The sequence below is a fragment of the Trachurus trachurus genome (genome assembly GCF_905171665.1).
Source record: "Trachurus trachurus genome assembly, chromosome: 1".
NCBI lineage: Eukaryota > Metazoa > Chordata > Actinopteri > Carangiformes > Carangidae > Trachurus > Trachurus trachurus.
This window is the reverse complement of record NC_139891.1, coordinates 25,123,625-25,141,219: the sequence shown is the minus strand read 5'-3', so window position 1 is coordinate 25,141,219 and position 17,595 is coordinate 25,123,625. Positions and strand designations below refer to the sequence as shown.

Below are 17,595 nucleotides of genomic sequence, written 5' to 3'. Positions count from 1 at the left end.
TGTTATTGCATCATTGAATGTGCTCCTCCTAATGAGGTGGACAACGTGGAAACACACCAGCTGTAGATGGGAATTTTGTCACAAACTGCTGTTTTGATCATTACCATTATGCAACCTCTGTCAAGCAATTGAAAATCCTTCCCAAATAGCTATGGTTGGCCTTTTTTCCCCCTATAAGGTTATATTGATTGTTGTATTGTATTTAAGTGTGCAGTGTGTGTCAGTGTAATGTTGTTCTGGTGAGATGTGATAAACATTTTTGGTACTTTACTGTTCATTTGGTATCCAGTATTTTACTTATGCAGACAGATCCTGCTGAGTTAATTCATCATTACTCTGTAAACTTTATTTTACTGACTTCTCTTTGTATCTGCCAAGTAGGCTAAGTTCCTACTTTAAGTGTGCTGTTAATATTTCTTTACTTTTTGCTTAACACTTTTTTCTTGCAATGGTGTAGGCTATACTGAATATTGTTGTATGCTATAATTTAAGTAGGAAATCTGATACCTCCTCTACTTCTGCTTTTATATTTTGAATATAAGGGGTTATATTAGTTTTTTTTTTTTTTTTTTTTTTTACCATATTCGTGATGTGATATAGAGTACTGTGACATAAATAAGAATAAATAATACCTGATTGACATTCTCATTTTAGGCAGCGTACACCAGTAATGTGTAGGTTTAACGCGGACGCGGAGACTGGGAATGTCCCTGTGCAGCCGCCGTACTTGTCCTGCACTCAGTGGAGTGTTTGGTGTTTACAGTCCGTGCTAACTACTCGTGTTAGCGAAGAAATGGCTGAATATTCACACGTTAAATCAACCAAACTGGTTTTAAAAGGTCAAAACAAAGGGTAAGTTGTTCTCGGACCTAGCAGCTTTATTCGCTACCGCCTGCAGCATCATTAACGATTAACGAAGTGGATTTCTGCTACCTATGCTAACTTCATTGCTAACTACATTAGCAGAGACTAAACCTACGATGCTACACACATTGTATTTACTATTGATTTAGCCACTCTTGACTCGCCCAGTTTAATATGTACATAAAGTAATAACACAGTGATGATTAAAAGATAGTCGCAGACCTTTGAGCTCAATTGGCTGTTTGAGACTAGACTTTCATTGGCTGCTAATGCTAATGCTAACTTATGAACCAACCTTTGGGGTTTGTTTGTGGACAAGCAGAGTTTATTTTATTGTGCTGAATTAAAAACATGCTGCACAGCCACTGAGTTAAAACCATTAATAAAGATCATATTTGAATCTACTGAAGACTTGACCCTCAGAACAACATAAAACATGGTGTTTACATTCGTTTGAGTTCATTAAGAGCATCATTATAACTGTAGATGTATATGTAGAAAAAACATTTGTTCATAAGACAGATGAGACCAGGCCATTATGAGGTCCATAAATCTATTCAGAGAAATAACTTCCAAGACAACTTGTAAAAACGACAGTGTGCATGTGTGTTTGTACACAGAAGGCTCAATCGTTATGAAACATTAAAACAGATAAAGTGCCTTCACTTCTTTAAGCTTATGATATGATGAAAAAATAGTGAATTGTACTTTTAATCCAAGTTCACCGACTTGTTTTAGGTATTTTGGATTTTGCATATTCACCCATTATCAAAATAAATACAGAAATTGTTGCTATGAGCCATTTTGATGTAACTAAAAAAAAATCTCAGTCTGAAATGAGTAGCTACATGTTGTTACACCAAATTAAAAGTGACTCAGTGAGAAAAATTAACTCCCTCTAACGAATTATCCAGCTCTTGAATCTGAACATTTGGTTAATTTTTTTTACAAGATCCTCCAGTTTGATTAAACATTTAATGAAATCATATATTTTCCTATGTTTTAACATGAAAGCATTTATTTTATAGAAAAAAGAAGAAGAACAAGGATAAGAAGAGAAAAGCTGCTGATGGAGAAGAAAAACCTGATGTTGTTGGTATGTGTATCTAATGTAGTTCAGCAATGTAAATGGATGCAACCAATGAGAAAAGTTAACTAATTAGTCAACTTATTAGTTGTTATTTGTGTTGATGTGGATGTAAAAAGTGAAAATAAGTTCAGTGAAACCTTTTGGACAGTTGTCAGTTGTTGTCTAGGGAGGGTTTTGTATGATCTCGACAAATAATCTTCCCTAAAATACAGTTCCACAAAGATAAACATGGTTTCAGCTGAATAAGCCTCCTCCTGAACTCTCATCACATATTTTATATCAGTGCACTCAAGTTCAGAAATTGGCTTCTGAGTGGAGATTGCACCTTAATGTTTCTGTGTGCTGTGAAGCAAACACAGACGTCATGTGCTATTACACCTTTTGACACAGATCTTTCTGCGCTCACCAGGTGGGTGGTGGTCCATCAGCCGCTTTGGGGAAATCAGCGGAACAGTTGCCATAGAGATGCAGAACAACTCTTACATCCACGCTCTGGATACGGGACTCTTCACAGTCGGTGCACCTCACCAAGGTACAGTAAGGAGACACAACTGACGTGACTTCAGGATCTGACCGTTATTTTCCAGTGCAGTCAGCTCCTCGTTCAGCCTCAGTTTACTCAGCACATGCACTCAGAAGAAAATGTCTGTATCGAAGGGGCATACCTGACCTAAACTGTTGTGCCTTAATAATTTGATTTGGTTTGAATCTATTATAAACAAAAAACATGGATCATCAATGACAAAACAAACAATTAACAACAAAACAATATTCGAAAAGGAGTAGGTAGAAGTACTTTCTTACTTCGTACTTTCTTTCTTACTTAAAGCAGAAGTAAGTGGTCCGGTCGTTTTCGCTAATGCTGCGTTCCAGGCAGGCTTTTGAAATCGTAAATTACAGCTTCAAGTCACAACTTACGACTTTGTAGCGTTCCAGGCAACCCACTCGTGTTTTTCCGACCTGTTTTACCGATGAAAGTCACTATAACGGCCACTCGTAACTTCCGACCGGTGAACTCGTACCAGATCGAACTGGTACCACTTCACGGTCGGAAAAATACGAGTTTCCTTGAACGCACCATAACAGTCCTCGTCCCTACGTCGCCACATTCACGGCGTTCCTTGGCTGCACACACAGCCCTGCATGCCGTTCTCTCTCCTCATTGGATAAAAACTGTAGGATACGATAAATGTTTTCTCCTCGGCTCAGAGCAGAGCAGAGGGACTGAGAGACCCGTGATTCAGACCAAACACTCTATGTAAGTGATTGCTGTCGGAAGATATAACTATTTAAGACTTATATTAACACAAATATATCACTCACTTCTGCTTTAAAGCAGAAGTAAGCGGAATGTTTGTGTTAATATAAGTCTTAAATAGTTTTCTTCCGACAGCAATCACTTATATAGTGTTATATAGTGTTTGGTCTGAAACACGGGTCTGTCAGTCACTCTGCTCTGCTGCAAGCCGAGGAGAAAACTTTCCTTGTATCCTACAACCTTTATCCAATGAGGAGAGAGAACGGCATGAAGGGGCGGTCCTCTCTGTGTGTGCAGCCAAGGGATGCGCGTGAATGTGGTGACGTAGGGACGAGGGCGGGGACTGCTAACTCCATCGGCTGCCAGGAAGTTAGCCAAAACGACCGGATCGCTTACTTCTGCTTAATTAATACATACGTTTGTGTTGGTTGGAGATTTCTTCAACTTCTATCAACTACCTATTATTAGGTTATTTATTTGGGTTTTTTGTTGATTCTCAAATTCAAGCTTCAAACTTCATTCAGATAATTGAATTATCCTGAAGAGTAATTTACAGCTCTCCACTTCATCAAAGTGTTAAAATCTCATTATGGCACAGTGCACATATTGTTTTTGTAAAGGTAAAATGTGTCACAACATGTTGTTTATGAAGTAGTCTGGTACTACAGCAATGACCGAGCCCATGTAGTTGTTTGCTCTCCAGACACAAACAAATATGCTTGTTTGGTCGAATGTGATGGAACATAGAGCAATCCTCTGATTATTCTGATTATCATAATGATCGCGCAGGGGCAATTATGCATTGTTATTGCGCATCACTTTCCAGTGGGATCACGTCGTGATTATCTGATCATCTTGACATTTAAATGAAATTATGTTGTCCAATTAATGATTTCAAACAAAACCTAATTAAAAAGGAACAAAGTTGCATGTGAGGTTTTTATTTTTAAATGTGAGAAATCTAATAAAACAAGTTATTTGAATCATCGCCTCAGGCGGTGGGAAATAAAAAGGTGAATTTTTCAGTGTTTTTGACATGTTATTGGCAAAAGCAATTAATCAGCAACGTACTTGGCAGATTAATTAAAAATGAAAATAGTAATTAGTTGCTTCCATGGAGAGCTGTGTGCGAGTGTGTGATTTCATTCATTTTGTCTGCATTTAAAACGAATATGAAAACTCTACAGCCTTATCCCACAGTCGCACAAACCTGAAGAACTTCAAACTCAAAAATTTGAGGTTACGTTTACTGTAGGCTCCAGGCGTTTGGGGATGAAGGGGGTTTTGCCTTCAGTCCACAAAGCAGTAAGTATTTAAGTAGTAAATCCAGACACCAGACTGAAAAGGCTAAACAAGGGTTGAGTTGAGGGGAAGGACAGAGCTAACTCAAGAGTTTTCACTCACTTCTGCCTTCAGGCACTTCTGAGGGAGCGGTGCTCATCGCAACAGTCTGCCTGGACTAACAATTAATTCAACCCATGTTTTGTGAGAACCAGTGAAAATGGTTGGGAGATTTAAACATCGCTATTCCCTTAGTGGGGCCCTCATCCTCTGCATGCACTTGAGCTCATTTCTAGGAGATGAAAGAAGATGCAAGCAAGCTGTATAAAAAGAGAGATTAGAGCTTTCCCCCTCCTTACTGGATTTTCTGCACTGATGGCACACTGTGGATGATACAGCCTTTTTAGCAAGCTCCAAAAATATTCACATTCACCTCTAGGTCGAAGGGAACATGCTGATGTTCTTTCAGACAACTCAGGGGGTCACAGTTTGACATATTCCAAAGATAATCAGCCTTTTGAAAAAGCAGCGTCTGTCACATTTCGCCTCTGCTTTCTAAATGCTTTCCCCCATTAATGTCTCACAGTCTGTGCTCTTCCTTGACCAGATGCCTGTGTGACTTAATACACATTGCACAAAGCTTTTGATTTATGGTAAAGGTCAAGAAGTGGCCTAATCATACGCAGGTCACAGTTTTATTAAATTATGAGGAGCCTAGGTTTCCTCTGTAAAAATTTGAGCATTTAAATGCAACACAACAGCTGCCTCTGTATCATCTGTGCTGGTGAACTGCACTCAGTTCTGCAAAGAACTACTTAGCCAGAGGGTTTGAATCATTGATTTTAAAGAATGCATAAGTAAATCGTGTAACAAGTTTGTTGAGATAAGCAGTTATGCACATTTTAATAATCATACATGATTGTTACACAGGAATGAATTAAACCTTACATTATTCTTTATCCTAGGCAAAGGCTTATTTTGTCAAAACTGAAAAATCAATGATCAGACTGTAGCTACAGGTCAAAGAAATCATAGAAAGTTTTAATTCAGCTATTGGCTCATTTTAAAATGTTTTACCTGGTAGACGGAGGCCCAGTTATTCATTCTTCTACCTTTTATTTATACAGTGTGGTCCAGGGTGAGCAGTTCACTCTCTTTTGCATGATTGCACTGTGCACACAAGTTGATAAAACTCCCAACATTTGTTAAAGCTAAGTTTAATATTAAAGTTACAAACTGCAAATAAAGAATAAAATTAAAGTTAATATTGGACTTAAAAAAGGGAGAATGTAACCACTGTTAAATAATCAAAATAGAACATATGTATGCAAATACATATTAGTATAAAGCCAGTATCACATAAGTCTGAAATAAACGATAAGGGATTAAACAAATAAGAAAAATGCAACAAAGAAATAACACTGTATTTGCTGACTTGTTATACTAGCACCCATAAAATGTTTAAAAGGCAAACCTTGTTTTATGTGTTTCAGATGATGAAGGACCGGATCCTCCAGAGCAGTTTACTGCCATCAAGGTCTCAGACTCACGGTGAGTAAAAGACAAAGTGCGCATTGTATTTGCATCCACTGATAATCCTTCACCCACAGATTTATTACCTCACTTGTGCATTTTGTTTGACAGATGTGTTTATATTATCTAGGAGTACAAAAGTAATTTACGCTTTGATGGGCAAACCCTCCGTGAAGAGGCGCCGCCGGTTGTAGAGCAATTTCTTATGTGCTATTTTCAGGTGCTGGTTTCACCTCTGCTGTCATGAAGAAAAACATTCTGGAGGAAAAGCTAACCATGTTTTGAACAGTAGATTGGCCCTCCTTGCGTTGTCTCCTTTTGAAGCATTTCAAAGACAGTGTCAGCGAAGAATTTCATTTTGTCTTTTTTTTTTTTGCTGTTGCAGAGTCGCCTTGAAGTCTGGATATGGCAAGTACTTGGGGATCAACTCTGATGGTTTGGTAATGGGGCGCTCAGATGCTATCGGCGCCAGGGAACAATGGGAACCAGTATTCGAGGAGGTGAGTAAATCTATAAATGCTTCTTTCTCTTGTTTTGACCCTGTGAATCTGTGTAGGCAACCAATTGAAATCGGGACTCGGGAGTTAATGTTGTGAATGTTGTCCCATTTCCAATGCCATGTGATCATTTCCCTCCAGCTTCTACAACAAGAACCACTGCAAATCTAAATGAGACAATGATATCCATGCAAACCACCAAAGGCAACAAAAAATAACAGCTATTTTACAGTTTTGTCTGTAATTGTCTGATCACAGTGACAGCTCAATAGACTCATTGGCATTGCGTTTCCATTTCCCTTCACTGTGTGGCTTTGTCAGTCTTGCGAGATATTTTGATTTACATTTGTTTTGAAACTGGCGCAGAGCAGTTTTTTTTTTTACTCATTAAATTGTGTTTTAATGTGCCAAGTTTCATTAGAGGTTTTACTTTATAGAAACAGAAGAGTAATGGCCCCAAGTACTTTGACAAATTTAAGGTGTTTTACAGTTGTCAGTAGCTCTTAGTATACAAATTACCATCACATTAAAAAGATTTCATTAAGATAAACAAATAATAAGACAAAGATGTTGTGTGAATCTAGTTTGTTGCAGATTTTCATGCAAATAATGTCACTGGTTCCAGCTTCTCGTATGTGACAAGTTTAATGCTTTTGTTTGTCATAATAATGTCACAATAACTTAAGCTTTTGGGTTTTGGTTATGACGCATCTATAAATGTAGGGTTGCAACTGAATATTTTGTTTAGCAGTTAATTTGCCAATTATTTTCTCAGTCATCAATATGTATTTTTGTCTGTTAAATGTTATTGCATAAAAAGCACCATACATATTCAAGCCAAGGGTTTATTCCCATGAATGCCTGTATGAATAGTGATTAGCGTTTGAAATAAAAACACATTTACCGCTGTTCTCTGCCTTTCACGCCTCAGCTCATGGCTGATTGGAGTTCAGCCCATGAGAGATAACACTTAGCTGTAGTCATAAACAATTAATTCATTATGCAGAATGCATCTACCTTGTCACTGTAGCACATAGCTCACCTTGATGCTTTGTTGAACCTATAAACAACCTGCCCGGCACAACCTTGAGACTCTTTTACATCAAATACCAGGCAACCCTTCATGCCTGTCACAACAACCAATCCCAGTGCAATTCTATCTAATCTACTGCCTTCCCCTCTGTTTTCTCTCTGTTCTGCCTCAGGGCAAAATGGCTCTCCTGGCAGCAAATAGCTGTTTCATCTCCTACAGTGACAGTGGGGACATCGTGGCCAAGAGCAAGACAGCAGGGGATGGCGAGATGGTGAAGGTGATGTGTAAACTGTGTTTCTCCACAAGGATGCATTTTAATCCTTTTTTTTGTTTGGTTTTAAGCATGCAATCTCTGTGAGGACCTGACTCCTGAGATGGAAGAGGGAAAATGTTTGACCTCACTTTAGGGGGGGGGGTCAAGGTAATGATATTTAATCCACAACTTGTTTTTCTGTTTCCCCCCTCCTCTCTTCTAAATGATAAACAGATCAGATCGAGTGCTGATCGGGAGGTCAAGCACAAAGATGACATTGCAGATGAGGACAGGGGCAACGTGAAGTCCTGCGAGGTCAATTACGTGTACGTAGCCTCCGCCGTGTATCGTTTAAGTGTTGAATAATTGCACAAACAGCCTAATTAAAGACTAATGAGGGAAACCCGTGTTGGATTCTCTCAGAATATAACTTTCAAATGAACTGCTGGTCTCTGCTTGGTTCGCTACAGCTTTTTGCATTTAATGAGCAATTTAAGATTAGAAGTCCATCCATCCGACCATCCTTCCACTTTCTGCCATTTATCCAGAGTCGGGTGAAGGTTAAGTTATTTCACCCAAGTACTTGCAAATTAGGGCACTAATGTATTTGTTAGATGCACAGATTGACCAGAGTGCACCAGCCCTGCAAAGTATTAACTTCGCTAAATCTGAGGAGGATGAAATATTAGAAACGGCTGTATAACCAACCAGGCGTCCACAAGTGGGCACAAGATGAATATGAGGGGCTTTTAACAGGACAGGAAAAAAAAAAAAAAACATTTTTCCTTCACAACATTAGTAACATTTCTCAGACTTATTCACGCGTGATCTCATCAAAAGATGCAAAACCACAAAACGAAGTAAGATAATTTTAAATATCAATACAAAAGCTGACAGGCAACCAAGGTAGGGACTTTAAAATGTGTATATATAGATAATCACACTCATGTTTCACAACAGTTTGACATTTTACAGTCAAGCAGTATACCTCACAGAACCATCTGGCAACTTTACTTTATTCTCACTGAGGGGAAAAAACTGTGATTTCCTACCCATTGTCCTCACATGGTATCGCTCCGCACTCTAACCATACCAAGATAACATGCCTGGGTGTGAATTCACGCCTTCAAGCTACCACCTCATCAGTCCGGCACCTTTAAGACAGAATTGATGGTCTGCTGTTAGAGTGGGATGAGAAAGCAGGCAACACCACATTTTAGCTTCCGATGCTGCTGAGTGTTTTATATACGACCCGTCTAAGGCCTATTAAGTTCCGGGCAATATGTCTGCTGCTGTTTTTCTGTCTGGCGTGCTTTGGCTTGGTGTTCCCACTCTATTATTTGTTGTAGATGAATGCTGGGGAAATGGACACGTCATGTTGACATGTTGATAATGGCTGCCCTTGAGCGCGTCTTGATGTAGTGTTTAGCATCTGAAATGTCTTCGGGGATGGATGCAGCTTGTGAATCGTAAAACACAGGCAGAGCGAAGAAAAACTAAATATCAAAGATGTTTCTGACAAGATGCCTCCGTGGTTTACAGCACTGTTGTGCAAGGTGTTTAAATAAAGTGTTCGGATAGTTTACATAGAGATGACATCATTTTAAAGCTGTTTCATATAGAAGGGAAATGCTAATGGGGGAGGATGAAGTCTCCACATCACCTTGATGTACTGATTCCTCTATTCCCCAGAAAACCCGCTTGTCTTAGAGGACTATTTAAATAATGGCCTATTGCCTATTAGCTGCAACTGTCAACATTTAAACACTCTGCTTTAGTGTGTTCCTGGGCTCATTATCAGGGTTTTTTTTGTGTGTAGCTGCTTAGAAACAAGGTGTCAGTTCTCAGAAAGAAGTCAGGAAAATGTATGTAATTATGTGTCTGTGTTGAGGTGTGTGTGCCTGTGGCGTTGAGACATTTATGCCATTGCACAACCTTCTGTGATTGTCTAATTAATGTTGCTGTGTAAATTACAGGAAGAAGTTTCAGAGTTTTCAGGATCGGCGGCTGAGAGTTAACGAGGACGACCCCAACACGTTAAAGAGAGCCAGAACGGATGGAAAGTTTCATGAAACCTTGCTTGACAGGTATGAAAATAATTTACCATTCCTCTTTTTTAAATATTAATTTCTCTAAATGTTTAAACTGCTCATATAATGTGAAAGTAAGGACCATTTTTAAGTCCTATTCACAGATTTTTTTTTGTGTTCATTGAACACAGCAGAAAGATTGTCTTTATACTTTACTTATGCTTTGTGATTTGCAAATAAAATCATAATTGTGGTTCATTTTTGTCAGATATTGAAACAGTCATGTTCCTTCTTCAGTCTTGAGAAGTTCAGGTTCACATTATCACATCTCAAACATGAACTGCTCAAGTGTGTCAACAGAACATATTTACTGTATGATGAAACAGTCTGTTATATTTGCCCAAAGAGAAATCAGTCACAATTGGTTTATGGTAGATGTGATGTCACAGTTGTTTGATTTTGTGTATAAATATTGATAATAAAATAATGCATTGATTGCATTGTGTGAATGTAAGATGTCATCTGTTTTCATTACAGGAGAAGCAAAATGAAAGCAGACAGGTACTGCAAATGAAGACTGGACTTTGTAGATTGCTGCCATGTGTTGTAAATGCCATCACTTCACAGATTTGACCTTTTTTTATCTGATATTAGATGTACTTTTAGTTTCTTTTTATGTTTTAATAAACATTTTATGGTGAAATCTGATTGGCTGGTCTGTTTTTATTGTATGTAGCCAGTTGGATTCAACTACTTAACTCTAAATCATTTCACTTTGCAGTGGGTCTGTTCTTTGTTACTATTTCTGTACCTTGTTTTTGGAGTGACCTTGTGAAGGTCAATGAATTGTTGTATAATCTATATTAGGACTAAGTAGGCAATACTTTTCAAATCAACAACTACCAATATTGACCTTTGACTAATCTTTTCTTAAAGGCCACAATGTATTATTTATCTATTCTGTGACTAATCAGTTTCAAAGTACGTGGTGCAATATTTATCACGAGTTAATATCATGAGGATAAATGTCAGCTGTACAGAAAAATACATAATTGACACAAGTCAGACTGTGGAAAATGTATTTTACCCTTCTCATCTCTCACTGTTTACTGTGTTGTCAAAGGTATGTGGACATACACACATATGCAGTTGTTCTACATAATACATACTGTACATTTATATTATTATTACTGATGCATCAATATGTAAAAAGCTGTTTAATTTTATTAGAAACCTTTAACTACAGTATACTGTACGATGTGCAGTAGGGAAATTTCATCAGTAAGACCACCAGTGTCGAAAACATTTCAGATTATGATTCCAGTCTGGAAATAAAATTGAATATTCTAACTATACAGTCATATTTATTTAAATGTTATAAAGGTAACTTGAACTAAAAGTATATCAAAATGTGTTGTATGAAAAATTGTAATTTTCAAAGTAAATTAATCTCTGGTGGACATTGCCATTTTTGATCAGTGTGCGAGTCTTTTCCTCCTGTTGCTCTCAAATTTTCTAAGTAACCACAGCTGTCAGATGGATGTTTCTCTCTGTTATTTAGTGAAGTATTAGTATTAGCTACTTCAGCACTTACTTCCCACCGTTGCGTGCTATATAAGAGATTATTAAACCAAATGTAAAGTCACTTAGTGAACCAAAACAAAAACATTCAAACATCCCTTAAATGGCAACAACAGCTGATGATAACAAGGAAGAAGTGCAATCACCTGTGTGTGACTGGTCACATTATTATTTATTTTCACTTCCGCATGGGTAACAACCACTGGAAATCTGTTTCGCGGGGGTGTTGCTATCACTTTGTCACCTATTGTGTACGCGGAGGTCGTTTTAATAACAAACAAAAGATTAAAGTGTATTTGATTATACATTTTATCGTCAACGTTTGTAATTATTTCCTTTTATATTTGTGCAGAAGTTGATTTATTTACTTTGTGACAACTTCCGTTCCCCCCGCTTCCCCCTTATAGTGAAGTCAGCGCAGAGTCACGGGGGTAAACTTCATGTAACAAACCGACGGAGGAAGAAACGGACAGACAAACAGTTGGGGGTGAAATTTTACCTGAAAATGGGTCACCACGTTTTCCTCATTTTAGCGGCTTTATTCGCTGTCACATCGGCACAGTTTATACCACCGGTAAGCAACGTTTGTGCCCAGTCATTGTGCAGCAGTTTATCATAATGTGAAGACAAGCACTGAGCGTGTTGTCAATTTGCTGCTTCATTGTGCGCACCTTTGATGTGTTTACTCTGAAGTTACACACACACATGCACAAAACTTTAATTTCCTGCTTTATTTCTCATTAATGCACAGTATACAGAAGACTGCCGGACAGAGATGTATCCACCAAACGGTCCCACGTAAGTAAAATTGTTGTCAAAATAGCTGATAAATCATAACCATGTGATGTAACTTCAATGCTTCTCAACTGAGCTCTGCTGCCTTCACTTGCTCCTCGTTAAATGTAACACTCAAATGCTCCAGTCTGTGCCTGCTGTGTTTGGTTAGCATTGAAGGAAGCATTAGAGCTCATGCAGAGACATTTCACTGAAGTAACATTACACAGTGTAGTCTGTTACAAGTAAATGCATCCTTATTACTAAAGTAAAAGTAATCAAAGTGTACTTCAAGTATTTATTCATCATACATGAGGTCCATCTGAGAAAAGTTAATATTGCATTGTTTGATAATGATTATATGTTGCAAATAATAACGTCTTGTTTTGAGCTATAATAATGCATCACAATTTAGGCTAAGTTTTAATTATGTTTTAGATGATTTATCTACATTTGAAAAACAAATTTATCAGGAGTTATCCAATAAATGTTAAGTGTGTTATCTGTTGGATCTTACTAAACATTTGTGGATGGATGTTTTCGCAAGAGCTGCAGTTACTGATATTATCAGTTTCTCATTTGGTCTAAAAACTGTCCAAAACAAAAAGTTCAATGTGACATTTTCAGAAACCAAAAATATATTGGTAGTCATTTTGATCATCATTTAAGTTATTTATCAAGCACAAACAACAGTATTCAGTCTTTTTATTTTATATTTGAAACAGTTCATCAACAGATTAAGTGCAATTGCTGTGTCTTATAAACAACAGATAAGTAATAGAAAGCCTGCATTACTAAATCGGGGCAAGGAATTGAAATGGGTGAGTGTCAAGCAGGGAGAAGTTTAAAAAAAAAAAAAGATATTTTGCTGCTGCCTGGATTTAATGCTGCTTTCCGGTATTTATATATATATATAAGTTACAGCGGGTGAGCAGCACATTTGGTTTTTGTTTTCCTTTCATCATCTGACATTGGCCAGGGTATTCAGGCATACCTAGTTCTCATGTCTTGTCAATAAAAATATTGTCTGAGAGTATCTCTGTATAATGCATAAATATCCTGTTTTAATTTTTTTCATAGAGGAAATAGTCTTCACTTACACTGGTCATGTTCATATCTCTCTAACAACACTTGAAGGCACCGCACCTTTTAAATTAGTTGAAGGTCAATAATTGGTAGTTATTTACCTTGCAGGTGTTACCTCCTCAATTCTATATGAAATTGTAGTTTATAAATGTCACCGAATCATTCCAATCATTTCTGTAATTAAAGACTCCAATTATTAGAATTGTTGGGAATTAATTAATCGCCTAATTGTTATATGCACCAAATCAGTGATTTACAACTTAATGAATGAATCATGGTGCTTGGCTTCAGCTGCTCCAGGTGCATTCAATTTAAAGTTTTCTCAGAACAGAAGAATACATATCTCATCTTACCAGTGACGCAAATCAATCAATCAATGGGATGTCGTCCATTAGCATCATTATGACAGCTTTGTGTTCCTCTCCAGGTTCAGAGGAGCCGTCAGCTGGTACACGGTGGACCTGGACTTACCACCCAGCAAGAGATGGACGGCGTTGATCACTGACAAAAAAACTGAAGTAAGGAGCAGCCAACTACTTCAAAGTACAATGACATGTTCCAAGTGTCACAAAAAATCTCACCTTTTTGTACTCACAATGTTTTTCTTTCAAGCTGGTCAACATGATCCAGGCCATCAAAGACTTGGCTGATGCCTTTGTGCCCAGTGGAAGGCTGATAGAGCTGGTTGACATTACACTGGTGAGTGCCATCTCCCCTTTGAAATTTTATCATATTTTTTTATTCTCATGAAAGCTTTTATGATTGGACTATGGTTTCTAATTTTCTGCAGCCTTTGATGGCGGACACGCTTCCAAATCCTTTCAGTGATGAAATCAAAGGAATTGCCACCGTTTCAGGGATTCCTCTGGGTAGGAAAACACAAATGTTATCAACTCTCTATTTATCAACTGTATCTATATATTTATAATTTGTTTTACTTCTGTAATTTAGGTGAAGTTGTCTTGTTCAACATCTTCTATGAGGTGTTTACTGTGTGCACATCCATTGTTGCAGAAGACAGTAAAGGTGAGTCATCGTCCAGAATCATGTTGATCAATTAATGTAAAATGATGCTCCAATAGTCCTGAATTTATTTATTTATTTATTTTCCCGCTTTGTGCTCTTACAGGTAACCTCTACCATGGTAGAAATCTGGATTTTGGTTTATTTATGGGGTAAGAATATCATTTTCTAGCTTGACTATTTTGACTAAGATGTGGTGTAAAAAAAAAAAAAAACAAGAAAACATAACGTCTCATGAGGTGAAGCTGTTTCTCTTCACAGCTGGGATGTGAAAAACAAGTCATGGATCATTAGTGAGATGCTGAAGCCTCTGGTGGTCAACCTGGACTTCAAGAAAAACAACCAGACCGTCTTCAAGTCTACAAACTTTGCAGGATATGTTGGCATGCTGACTGGCATCAAGCCTGTAAGTCATTTAGCATCAAGACGCATAAAACATTATTGAACATCACATGACAGCTGTGGAGCTGTATATACTTCTTCCAGACTTCTAAATGAAGGAAATATTAAACGTCTTGTTTTTCTCCTTAGAAACGTTTCACTCTGACCATGAATGAACGCTTCAGCCTCGATGGAGGATACATCGGTGAGTGAAACAGTTTTGCTTGGCATTGGAGAGATGATCTACGACGTGATAAATTAATAAACGATCTGTCAATATGCAGGAATCCTGGAGTGGATCCTGGGGAAGAGAGATGGGATGTGGATGAGTTTTCTCACTCGCTCTGTACTGGAAAATGCTAGCAGGTATTGCTACTGTTACTGTGGAGGTTTGACCATACACACGTGTTGCATGTTGAAGTTTGGTGGCAGTAATTTGATGTTAAATGTTGAGGGCACAGGGCACATTCAGCATCCTGAAAAAAAAACACTGAAACCCATTTCCAAAGCAAGTTTATTTGTGGAGCTTTTCAGCATAAGAAATTAAAGGGAATAAAATAAAATGGAAAATGAAATAACAATGCGATGTAAAAAGAAAGACAAACAAATTAGGAAAGGTTCAGTGAAAAGGAAGATAAAATAATAAATTGGCTAAACTAAAACATTCAGAATACAAATACAGTGCAGAACAAATTTAATAATTTCAATAAACAGCAGCAGCAAAGCTTTAAGTGCTGATCTAAGAGAACAAGTTGGACTCTAGGGACTCTAATTCATTTAAGACATGTGGTGCATAAAAACTGAAAATGTGTTGCCTTCTTCTCTCTTTACTATCAGTTATGAGGAGGCCAAAACTCGCCTGGCTCAAACGAAGCTGCTCGCTCCAGCCTACTTCATCCTGGGAGGAAACGAGACGGGCCAGGGCTGCATCATCACCCGGTCCAGACTGCTCAGTATTGATTTGTTGGAGTAAGTACTGGAGCTTATACTGGACCTTAAGAGCATGGTTTTGGATAAAGAGCTGAGTCTGTAAAAGCTTTGTAAAAAAAAAAATCTCTGTGCTCAATCACCATCAAGACTGATTTACAAACAGTCCGACAATATAATCTGCTGAGCTGAACCACAATAAAAATATAATAGAGGCGGTGGCTCAAAAGTCACAGTGATTCAGCTTTGCCTCGTGTTTGTCTTGTGAAACACCGTTTGCTCTACCAGGAACTGATGACTGTTGTGGTTTCTGATCACCTGATTTATCTCCACTTCACAAATCAGCTGTGTCGTGCAGCTGCGTGTCAGATGTCGAGGGTTTTTATTATTTTAAAGCAGAAGTAAGCGATCCGGTCGTTTTGGCTAACTTCCTGTCAGCCGATGGAGTTAGCAGTCCCCGCCCTCGTCCCTACATCACCACATTCACGCACATGATGCATCCCTTGGCTGCACACACAGAGAGGACCGCCCCTTTATGCCGTTCTCTCTCCTCATTGGATAAAGGTTGTAGGATACAAGGAAAGTTTTCTCCTCGGCTTACAGCAGAGCAGAGTGACCGACAGACCCGTGTTTCAGACCAAACACTCTATATGATTGCTGTCGGAAGATATAACTATTTAAGAATTATATTAACACAAACAATCCGCTTACTTCTGCCTTAATTATCTAATTTCAGGATCGACCTGAAGCTGGGCCGGTGGTACGTCCTGGAGACGAACTACGACCACTGGGAGGAGCCTCTGTTCCTGGACGATCGACGAACTCCCGGCAAGAAGTGCATGAACCAGACCACACAGACGGTGAGTCCTCCTGTGATCGCACCCACCTCCTCTACAGAACTGGACTTTTCTGTGTCTGATTAGGGCATTGAATGTTTGCAGATGTGAAGGTATCTCAGTCATGTGGTTTTAGGTCTGAAGTACAAGTTACATTCCTGTTGTATCAAAGACACCTTTGCTCTGTGTGTTTGTTTAGAACATCTCTCTTACGACCATGTACGACGTGCTTTCAACCAAACCCGTGCTGAACAAGGTGAGTCTTTTCATCACATGACTTACTTACTGTATATTCCAAGTTAGTTTGATTATTTTAGTCAATCATAAATAACAACTGTTTTCTCATTGCCCCCTTTTTTCAGTTGACCACATACACAACACTGATGCAAGTGTCCGAGGGCAAACTGGAGTCCTACATCCGTGACTGTCCCAACCCCTGCATGCCCTGGTGATCCTCTCTGCACTCAATGATGAAGATGAGCTCAGCTGATTTTGGGACGAAACGTTAAATTGTCCCCGTGTTTGCACTGCTACTAATCCTCAGAACCAAAGTTTGTCTACCTGATGTCATTTTGACATTTGTCTTCCCTTTTTCACTCACTTCAGGAAAACCTACTGACTCTTTTTTTTCTGTTATGGGTGGGAAATTTGTACGAAAAGTGGATCAAACTTGTAAATGTCGTTACCATTCTTTTCTTAAAATCTTGTTGTTGTGGATCTCAACAAGGGCCTAGGGAACCCCATGAGATAAAAACATAGGTGTTTCAATTAATGCAAAATGAGTGTACGTACATTGTTTCTAAAGCATCTTTAATGCGACCCAGTCTCACCATTTTGTGCCTGCACACTGTTAGACAGCTATTTGTTCTCCTTTCCTAATCAGGGTTTTCAGACAGCTCCAAAGGTTACAGCTTCTGTTTCGCACTATGCCTACTGACCACTGAACAGAATACTGATAAATGTACCTCAACGTTGACCACTATCCTTTTTTTTTTTTTTAAAGATGGTTATTAAAAAGATTCACACATTGAACAATTCTATTTGCAGTTTCTTCAACATAAAATTCATGAATTTGTTTATAATTAAGATTCAGTGGTGGATGAGGCTAATTGAACATCAACTATATGCAAAGCAACTGAAATGCAACC

General features: G+C 38.3%; 2 protein-coding genes across 2 annotated transcripts; both read left to right on the top strand.

Moving 5' to 3' along the window:
* Positions 1 to 728: 728 nt before the first annotated feature.
* On the top strand, positions 729 to 10,536 carry frg1 (FSHD region gene 1). Its single transcript, XM_083973352.1, has 9 exons — positions 729 to 852; positions 1,893 to 1,960; positions 2,364 to 2,486; positions 5,987 to 6,044; positions 6,412 to 6,526; positions 7,729 to 7,833; positions 8,044 to 8,135; positions 9,786 to 9,896; positions 10,377 to 10,536. Exons 1-9 carry the CDS (start codon positions 794 to 796, stop codon positions 10,411 to 10,413), a joined length of 768 nt encoding a protein of 255 aa, XP_083829478.1. The 5' UTR covers positions 729 to 793; the 3' UTR covers positions 10,414 to 10,536.
* Positions 10,537 to 11,828: 1,292 nt separating this feature from the next.
* asah1b (N-acylsphingosine amidohydrolase (acid ceramidase) 1b) lies at positions 11,829 to 17,473 on the top strand. The gene is made up of 14 exons (XM_083976950.1): positions 11,829 to 11,994; positions 12,172 to 12,218; positions 13,708 to 13,798; positions 13,893 to 13,979; positions 14,071 to 14,149; positions 14,232 to 14,306; positions 14,410 to 14,455; positions 14,565 to 14,709; positions 14,835 to 14,889; positions 14,969 to 15,050; positions 15,522 to 15,653; positions 16,348 to 16,471; positions 16,647 to 16,703; positions 16,810 to 17,473. The coding sequence occupies exons 1-14, from the start codon at positions 11,926 to 11,928 to the stop codon at positions 16,897 to 16,899; spliced, it is 1,179 nt and encodes a 392-aa protein (XP_083833076.1). The 5' UTR covers positions 11,829 to 11,925; the 3' UTR covers positions 16,900 to 17,473.
* Positions 17,474 to 17,595: the final 122 nt, after the last annotated feature.